Source organism: Neocloeon triangulifer, unplaced genomic scaffold (genome assembly GCF_031216515.1).
Source record: "Neocloeon triangulifer isolate White Clay Creek 2 clone unplaced genomic scaffold, ASM3121651v1 ptg000001l, whole genome shotgun sequence".
In the NCBI taxonomy this organism is placed as follows: Eukaryota; Metazoa; Arthropoda; class Insecta; order Ephemeroptera; family Baetidae; genus Neocloeon; species Neocloeon triangulifer.
Genome location: NW_026775544.1, coordinates 8,270,832 through 8,280,908, shown reverse-complemented (window position 1 = coordinate 8,280,908; position 10,077 = coordinate 8,270,832). Strand labels below are relative to the sequence as shown.

Here is a 10,077-nt window from a genome sequence, read left to right as displayed (position 1 = left end):
AATCAATGTTTACGCATTTTACAGGGGGTTCTTCGACTCCTGGCCGTACCAGGTTTTCGCGGTTTTGTTTGTACAAAAAGGGGGCGTCACTTTAATTCAAGAAGTCAATACGGCCGCGCCCACAACCAGTGATAAAAATTGGACAGATGAGAATCATCAATCGTTTCAGTAATTCAATTAAATTACAGGCAAATAACGTCACCGTTGAATACATGTATGATGCGGTTTCGGCCTCAGATACCTCTATGAATAAGGCGTAATTATATTTACCATGAATCGATAAAAATTCACTTTTCCACCCGATTTTCACAAATGGCTCAGAACAACGACGGCTGGGTCAGGAGGTTTTTGGTCACTGACCCGCAGAGGCATCGTCGTGGTTTCACAGTTTATAAAGTCACATCTGTCGTAAGTTGATTAATACATAACTGGATTTACGTTCCTGTTTCAGGCACTCGTTTAAATTTTAATCAATGTTTTAGGAACACTATATGTATTTGTAATAAAATTGTCATTAATTACATTACGTCATTGTGCTTTCCTATCTTTTTGCCACAGGTTTATCCTGTATCGTCACCTGAAGCGGTCACAAAAGTTGTTGTTTGGAAGAGGTACAATGATTTTAAAAAACTACACAGAGAATTGCAGAGCAGACACGAAAAACTCTACCTCAAAGGCACCTTCCCTCCGTTCTCGAAGCCCAGTCTCTTTGGACGGTGAGTTTATATTACATAGTTTACATAACTATAGTTACATAACTTGCTAAACAATAAGTGCGTAAATTAAATTTAAAATTTTCAACAGTTTTGAAGAGGAAGTGGTCGATGAGCGACGGCTTGCTGCTTTAAGCATTTTGGAATTTGCAGCAGAACATGTTGCTCTCTTTACCAGTCAAGTATTTGTAAAATTTTTTGAGGTAATTTGTCTTACATACAATTGTTTTCATCTGTTAATCATAATTCTCCTTTAGTCTGGCTACTCAATGAATAGCAGAGTACATCATAAAGGCTCGCCATCTTTCATGGACGAAGCGGAGATTTTAAGTGACCCTATTTTACCAGATTCAATTGCAAAGCCCCTTCCAAGAATGTCATCTTTTGATTCAGCGGAATCGCGGTAAAAAAATTAATGAAAAATCAGAAAGTCTAATAATAATATTTGGTTTAATATTTAGAAATGAAACCACCGTCTGGACTGGACAACTCGATGACAATGCTAGCATCAGTAGCTCTTTTAGCTCTGATGAGGGCGGAAAGACTTCGGACACCGAATCACCCAGCACTGTGAGTTCACCAGGGAGAAGTGAAAGTTCAAAAGATCTCTTGTCGTTTTTTGACCCATTAAAACAAGCGGTTGCTGCTAAGTTTACTGGCAGGAATGAAAACAACCAGCAGCTGCTCTCATCCTTACAAATCAATGAGGTACTATTTAAGCTAAGATTAAATTTTTTATATTATGCTTTAATCAACCATGTTTAAATGTATGCATTGCTTCATTTAATATGCTTGCAGCAACAAACGCCAGTTGATGATGGCTCTTGCCATGGAGCTGGCTATATTTTTGAAGCAGCTTGTCAAGTGAGCCAAGCTCAGCAACATGAAGCGAATGGTCATTTTGACGGAGCTTTCGAGTCTTATAAACTTGGAATTGGCATTCTTTTGAGTGGAGTTCAAGGTTTGTTGATTATAAGATTTATGTTAATTACAGCGTACCCTACATTGTTCCTCGATAAATTGTTCCATAGCCGATTGGCTAACTATTCCTATAAGCATAATGTGGAGGAATGCATATTTTGTATGTTTTAAATCCTCAAAATTTATATGGCTTATATTATTTGCAAAAAATCTCCAATTTTGAATCAAGCCCGACCGTTTCCAATGGAATCTGAACCACCTTTAGGGCCACCAGAAGGTGCATGGATCAAAGAAAAATTGTAAAAATAATGATTGCTTAATTCCATTTATCCACCTTCGATCTTGCTATATTTACCTGCTATTTCATGTGTTATTGTGAATAGTTAGCTGATTGACTGTGGAGTAATTTTGCTGAAAAATGTACCTGTAATTGTTATTTATAACTGCTTGATGTTCATCTTTTTGAACAGCTGACAGTGATTCTGTACGCCGTCAAGTAGTTCGAGAAAAAACGGCCAAATATTTAATTCGGGCTGAGAAGATATACAACTCTTACCTTTTGAACAAAGAAGACAAAGCACGCCGAATAGTAAGGAACTCCCATCCATTATTAATTAAGATTTAGAAATTATTTTTTGTACAGGCGCAGACTACCTACAAACTATTGAGACCTATAGCAGAGCTGAATAAATTTAAAGTTATTGGAGTTATAGGGAAGTGCATGCTGGTCAGAGATGAGACACTTTCTTCAGATAATACTTCTGTTATCAAAGTATGTAATGCTATTTGACTTTTTTTTTGTATAATTGAGGAAGTGCTTTTTTAGACATTTTGGAAGTCTCCTCTTCTTACGAAGACTGCAGTCATCATACCTCAGGAGGTTCCGTATTTTGTGCAGTGCCTAAATTATTTTGAGACTGAATCAACAATTTTTACAGTTCTGGAATTTGTCAGGTATTTTTTGCACAAAATTTTTTTGCATTGTTGCATAATCATTGTTTTGCAGCTATATTAAATTGTGGGACCAGCTTGGTGACTCAAACGTGTGCCCCAATCAGCAAGCGTTTTTTAAAACAAACTATAGCACCCAACAAAACTCTTCAAACACTCAAGAAATTCAACAAAATCCTCTTTCTCCACTTTCTCCTGACAACAGTGAGGGTCTTCCTCCTATGGCTTGTGACCTCACCGAGCAGAATGACGAAAACTGCAACAACACGGAGGCAAGTGGGGTTTCTCGAAATTCGATCAAATTTCCTTGGCTTGATATGGATACTTCCTCACTGGTCCAAAATGCCCAGAAACTCCTTCACTCTGTCAGCGCCACACTGCAGAAAAGTGACGTAGAGGGCGAGGAAAGCACAGCTAGATCAGAAAAGCCAACTGTGGTCCAATATTTTCCCAAGCTAGAAAATTCCATTGAGCTGAAAAAGGAAGCCGAAGAAAGGTCAAGGGAACGACTTCGAAGATCCTCGAGCAGAAGCCGATCATCGACTACTCACTTGCCAAAGTCAGGGAGGGTGATTGAAAGACGATTCAGTTATGACGTAATATGCTCTTTAATATAATTTGAATTGTTCATAGTAACGTTTTGAAAATTAGGATTTACTGGATGGCAGAAGCAGTTTGGACACAAGTGGGAGGCGAAGTTCTAAGGCACTTGATATGCTAATAAAACAAAGGCTATCTGAAGATTCTGTACGAGTTCTTGCCTCGCAATTAGTTCTTGCTTTAGAAGCTCTACATGAGCAAGGGATTTTTTACGGGTAAATTTAACTTTTTTTAAGGTTTTCTTAAAATTTTTCTCATTCTCGTAGTGATCTCAATCCTGACAACTTACTTCTGGATAATGAAGGCAACATTATACTCACTTTCATTGGAAAATGGCCTTGCGTTGAACAGCGTGTTGACTGGAAAGCTGTTGAAAACATGTACGCAGCGCCCGAAATCGGCAGCATTCAAAATGTGACTAGTGTTTCGGATTGGTGGAGTCTCGGTGCAATCATTTTTGAGCTTCTTACTGGAAAAGTAAGGAAATGTAGTCTTTATTCATTTTTTAATTTCTAATTTTTCACATTTCTTATACAGACTTTAGTTGCTAGCCACCCTGGAGGAATACACAGTCATACTATTTTGAATTTCCCTGACTGGATCTCTGCAGATGCTAAATCGCTTCTCACGGAGGTTAGAGAAAGTGACATAAATTTTAACTGACTTCCTATTTTTTCAATGGCATATCAAATTTCAGCTTTTGAAGGCAGACCAATTTGAAAGACTTGGTTGCGGAAGTCACGGCATCGACAATATAAAAGCTCATCTATTCTTCAACAACATAGACTGGGATGCCGTGATGCAATACGGGGTGCGTAAATTAAGTTTTAAACGCTAGTCAAATCCGAGTTTAAATCAAGTAGCATTTATTTGAAAAGCGCCATTGATGAAATCCATTCATAAATACCATTCCATGTATTATTATATTTATTTATATTATTCCATGTTTTACAAGTATAGCCTAGTCAATGTCAACCTTATATATATTCAATGATAAATTTTTTTTTTTTTTTTTTTTTTTTTAAATTAATGGTCAAATACTGAAAATCCTTCCATATCTATATCAACATGACTTTGATCATGCGATGCATGTTGTAGCATCATAATTTTTTAACGTCATTTGCCAAATAGCAACGCAAATAGCATCTTCCAATTAGGTCTAGCGATCATTCCCGAGTTTTGATATAATTTATTAATTTCCTTCTATAGATATATTTTTTATCACGAATGGTCTAGTCACGAGCAGTGTCACTGTAATAATAAAATTGTCTTTGTTTTCATGAAAAAAACAATCGAAGTTTTTTACTTTCACTCGCCCTGTTTCATCAATTTTAGTGTTAATCTCTTATCAGTTTAATTAAGCTTAGTTTTTATAATTCTTCAATATGATTTTGTTTTCATAAATATTGAAATGCTCACGAAATAAAATTATTTGACTATCTCATTGTAAGTAAATAGATAAATGTTAATCAAATTCTTTGCAAAATAAGGGAATAATTTTTGGTACAAAATACAATCTTTAGTTTCAAGAAAATATTTATTGGGTTCGAATTTAGGGCAACTATCTTTACTTGGTCGATGGAATTTGTCAGAGAAACATAAGCTTAAATAAGAATTGATATTTTGTGGGAAGGAAAACTCCGTCGTTGTAGACAATCAGTAGCTGTAGCAAGAGTTTCCAAGAGAAGCAGAGAGAACGGCCCGAGAGGCCGCATTTTGGGTGCCTGGAGCTCTCATTACGACACATTCTCCTTCAACATTTGGAAGCTCAGTTTCTGTTTTTGTGCTTTTGTAGCTCATTTTAATATGCTGTGAAAAATTTCAAATCCCAACATCTGTTGCTACGTGTATGGCGCAAGTTCTTTCGTGGTCGTAAGAGCGAGCTCACACTCAGCTCTTTCTCTCTCTCTCTTGCAAAGAGCCCGGGAGAAGCAGAGAGAATTTTCTTCTTCATCGTTGCTTACTTTGCAGGTCAAAAACAACAAAATATACACGGTGAGAAGAATGATTAAAGACAAGCCACACAAGCTTGTAACTAAGAAACCCAACTCACCCAAGTTTCGGCGGCGGAGCAACGAAAACGAGGTGCGAAAGGAGCACGCACTGCTTTTCACATAATTCATCTTTCAGTTTTCACTTCATCTGGGAGAGAGGCAGAGAAGCGAAATGTTGTGTTTGTAACACTGTTCAGGGAATATAGAAAAGAAAAGGAGGCCTCGTGACTCGTTGTCTCGGAACTTGTAATTTTCTTTGTACTTACAATACGCAACAACAAAATAACTTTCCCGTTTTGAACGCAATTATTTATAATAAATAAATATGACGCATGCATAATTTTGAATAATATTATCATAATGTTAAAAGAAGTTTTTTAATTAACTTTATACAGCAGTAGAATATATGGTATATATTTTTCATAAATTTTTATTATTATAATTGCAATGATTTTTATCATTGTGGGCTGTAAAAAGTTGAACATGTTTAAACTTCCATATTGCAATTGCAATAATTGCGCGGCAGCAAAAAGCCACAGAACCGCGTGTTTCATTCCCCTTTGCCTCTTTTGCGTACACACACGCACAATGCGAAAAATGTGAAATATAATTCAATTCGCATGTAAATGTGCAGCGTCCTGTCTGCGGCAGTCGACAACTTCAAATGGCGCATCGCTCAACCAAACTACAAAATAACATGTTTTGACATTTTTGTGCGCGCTTTGTGTGAAGCCGCGTGCTTTTTGGAGGCAGAAAAATTGTCACGAGCAAGTCCCGTCAGCGGGTAATGAGTGTGCGGCGTTCCATGTTGATATGTCGACGAGCCATAATTAGTGCTGTCATATGATGGCTTTTATTCCATTTCGAAAACAATAATTCTGGTCCCGTTTTTCTTTGTAACAACGCACCAGCAGCATGTAATTTCCTGGCAAGTTTTTTTTTTACAAGCAAGTGGCATAAAAAATGCTGATTGCTCCGGAAATAAATAATGAAGCAGCCAGAGAGTTGAATTATCAGCACCATCCATGTAATTCTCTCGCTTTTTCTGCCAAATTTGTCATGCACCCCTCATGACTTATCGCTGGTTGCCGCGAAATGACTCACTTCACTTGAATGACGGTGGACTGCCTGCCGCTTTAAGTCGATCATTGCTCCCCTCGAGATTGCACCAAGCAATCTAGGGCTTACTGATGATCAAAAAGAACCTCTCACGGTGATGTACTGCACCAATATCAACAACGAGGGGAACTTGCAGGCCAGGTTATATATATAAATGAAATATCTTTTATATCAACTTTATGGTAGATTAAACGCTTTTTTATATTTTGGTTCCCCTGCCTTGCACTAATAATCGCGAATTGCACTCGATCGTGCTTTCTCCCCCAACCAAGGCTCTTTTGGTTTATTTATAAAAGTAAAAATATCGTACAATTTATATTACTTTCCAGTACGATTTACAGCCTTCTAATGTCTGCTAATTAAGTTTATTACTTTACTTACTGCTTCATTCGTTGATCTCTGACAGCGAAATTGATTGTTAATTCAATTTAATGTATACCAAATGAAGAGACTCGGAGCAATGCGGGTGCCGTTTTCCAATTATCCGAGCTCTTGCCGATACAACTCAAATGCCGTTGTTAAGACGAACTGCGATAGGCGAGATTGCGAAATTAGTTTGCGCCTCGATCAGTGGTTATGCAATGTGCCAAGCTTCTGTGCGGAGCAGGTTGCGGCTTGTGGCAAAAGTGAGATTAATCCAGCTGGGCTGGTTCACTTCTCCACATACGTATGTACACGCTGCATACATGGTGAAGAATAGAAGACTCTCTATAACTCACGCGGCTCGCTTTGATTGAAGAGCCCGCTTAACACATAGCCAGACATCACTTGTTGGGTTTGATTTTCAGCGCAGAGGATCAAAATTAATAATGACGAATGTGAATCGAATGTGTAATAATCAAAAAGTCTGAGCGTGAATTCACATATATTGTGAAACGGATTAATTAGACATTAAAATAAAAGTCCGGGATTAACTAAAAAATATTTTTAATCAATTAATTTTGGAGATAATTCATTACAATGTAATGATCTTATTATTAACTTAATGGGATTGTGTTTTGTAATCCAAAAAGTGTAAATATTACAATTTAATCACTTTCAAGTTGTAAGTTAAATTTCTTATATTGCTTCACAATTAAAATTTTTCTAACATTCCCAAAATTGACATTGATCATTATAAATAAACTATTCTAATTCACGATCTGCTTGCATACTGCCCAGCCTCCATTCATATCTTTCACGCTTTGAAAATGATTTACGTTGAGACTAAAGCGCTGAGTCTGACTTTCTTGAAGTTTCATCGCTCCTCTTTCGTATACATATTTACTTGGAATGGACTCGCTTAAATGCCGAGCAAACCAAACTTCTGGAAAACCTTCCGTCTCAGATGCGACTCATGCAAGAGTTGCGCATTCTGCAGAGCTAAACAAAAATCGGAAACTGTGCAGAAAAGTATAATGGCCGGTTGCAATTTGCAACGACGCCTGCCTGCTTTTCCACTGCTGCAATTGCTCCAGCTGCTGAAATAGTTTTGCGCAAATTGTGAGTTGCAAACCCAGCAGAAGAGACGTCTTGAACGCGCGGGGACGAGAGTCGTAAAATGCCAAGATTATGAAGAGCGGCGCTCTTTCTCTCCGTGTTTAAACAACTGCTGCACGAGAGACGCACACACGTTCACTTTATATATTTTGCATGACGCATAATAATATGACTGTCTGCATAATGTCTTTTCCTACTTAAGAATAATGCGTTTTTTAAAGTGCACCGAGCACTTTCCTCCCCGACTGGCTTTAAGCTACCTACGAAAACCAACCGGCCAACTTTTTAAGTAGGAGTCGCACGGCCCGCAAAGTTTCCGCCTCACCGCATTTTAAATAATTCAATCCACGGTGCAGATGCGTAAGATGAATTTCGCGGATTCCCTCTCTCCACTCGCCCGTTGCCGAGCTTTCCTCGTCGGCTCGTTCGCCCAATCCTATTTGTTAACTAATCCTTTCCGACTCTCTCCTGCAAGCGAGGGAGTTGTTGAGAGTCAGATCAATTACAAGCCCGCGGCCAGGAACGCACTCAGAGCTTTGGAAGGCATGTACACGTTTACTTTTGTCTGACGAACTTCTCAAACTCACAGCGTCATTTTCTAACCCACTTACACCTTACAACGAATAGGCTTAAACTTTCAATAACCCCTAAATAAATCGAAAGTTTCTTCAACCATCCCACTTTTCCAACTTTTCAATATACTATTGAATTTTAAAAAACACGCTTTCTACATGACATCCTCCACGTTTTCCTGGAAAAGAGCACTATTTATATTTAAAAGGTGCTGCACCATTCAAGTAGAAGGTAAATCGTCATTCACCACATAAAGAAGGAACTTAAAGCGTAGGCTCATGGCGTGGGCTACAAAAAAAGTTAATATATGTCACGACTCACGACTCATTCAAGTAACTATGTGTTTAAATTGAAACGTTTTCTTTATGTGTTTGCCAACCCTCATCCCACTGCAAGACAGGATGACAATGATGAATCGTGAAATGCGCCCAAGAAATGCGCACCCAAACACACAATAATCCTGCTCTCCATCTTTGCTGAAAAGCTTTGAACCATTGCAATGATGTGCATTCCATCATGGTCAGCAAACACTGAAATATCTATCTAAGGTTTCATGCAAATTAAACTTGATAATTTTTTTCACTTTTTTGCTTCCTCAAATAAAAATATGAAAAGTTCCACCACTTATTTTTTCCATCATAATTTTTATGTGATGGCCTTAGGCCACATTTTTGGTTTTACACAAAATATGCATTAGGGCTCAGTGTTGTATGCAGCGCCAGAGGCAGGCGAACCAAGCAGGCAACAACTATACACATCTGCTGATATATTACACCTGTCACTTATTGCGAGACACGCATTAAAGCATCATGCAAGAATGCGAGAACGGGCCATCCTATAGCCGTCGGCACTTTATGTGCTAGCTGTCCTTGTTTTCTGACGCCTGTAGGGATGCTTTGTGACTTGCATGACGCTATCAAGAATTCCTTTTCTTGTGCTCAAAAGATTTATTGCAATGGTTCTGCAATCGCGCATTGTGTTTATGGCCTCCACTTGAGTTCGAGATACGTTTCAAATAGAATTGCCTGCCGCTGAATTCAAAATATTATTTTATCCACGAGCGTGATGGGAATTGCATTTCGAAAGGATTAGTTTTTACATCACATATAGGTCTAGAAACAATAATTTGTCGCCAAGGAGTGAAATTGGCGAAGCGCGTTCGTTGACTATGGGGAGTGCTGCGTGCAGCTCAGGCCCACCACTTCGTCTGTGGGGAAATGTAACAAAGTTTGAAACCCAAGAAGTATAACTCGAATGAACTCAGCCTTTTGTATAGCTGCTGCCGTCGCCGCTCCTGTTGGTTTGTCTCAAAATAAAATATTTCTATATATATACAGCACCAAGCTGCCAGTGTGCCGTTGGTATATTTGTCCTCTCTACTTCTGCAAAGTTTACAACAACTTTGGAAAACTCTTTTGAGGAAATAATAAAAAGGAATGGAATGAGATATATAAAAATAAAAATGTAATAATAATATTCGCTCTTGATTCGATTTTACTTTGGTATCGGAATCTAGTATAATTGAACGGCAGTCAGTATTTAATTTTCTTTACATTGATTATTAAATTCGTTTCACATATTGATATTGCACACAGTTATGCTGACCTTCAAAAAAATATCCTACAACTGTTTCGGACAAAAATATCTTTTAATTAAAATCAGGATAAACCAAAGCCCGCCAGGGGATATCAATTCTTACTTGAAGTTACTTGAAGCAAATTAATTTA

General features: G+C 38.0%; 1 protein-coding gene across 1 annotated transcript; it reads left to right on the top strand.

The window, feature by feature from the left end:
- The first annotated feature begins 120 nt into the window (after positions 1–120).
- LOC132205291 (ribosomal protein S6 kinase delta-1) lies at positions 121–4,477 on the top strand. The gene is made up of 14 exons (XM_059634258.1): positions 121–408; positions 559–716; positions 805–916; positions 971–1,116; positions 1,175–1,421; positions 1,512–1,674; positions 2,105–2,223; positions 2,278–2,406; positions 2,461–2,588; positions 2,641–3,181; positions 3,237–3,400; positions 3,452–3,662; positions 3,723–3,818; positions 3,883–4,477. Exons 1-14 carry the CDS (start codon positions 313–315, stop codon positions 4,021–4,023), a joined length of 2,451 nt encoding a protein of 816 aa, XP_059490241.1. The 5' UTR covers positions 121–312; the 3' UTR covers positions 4,024–4,477.
- Positions 4,478–10,077: the final 5,600 nt, after the last annotated feature.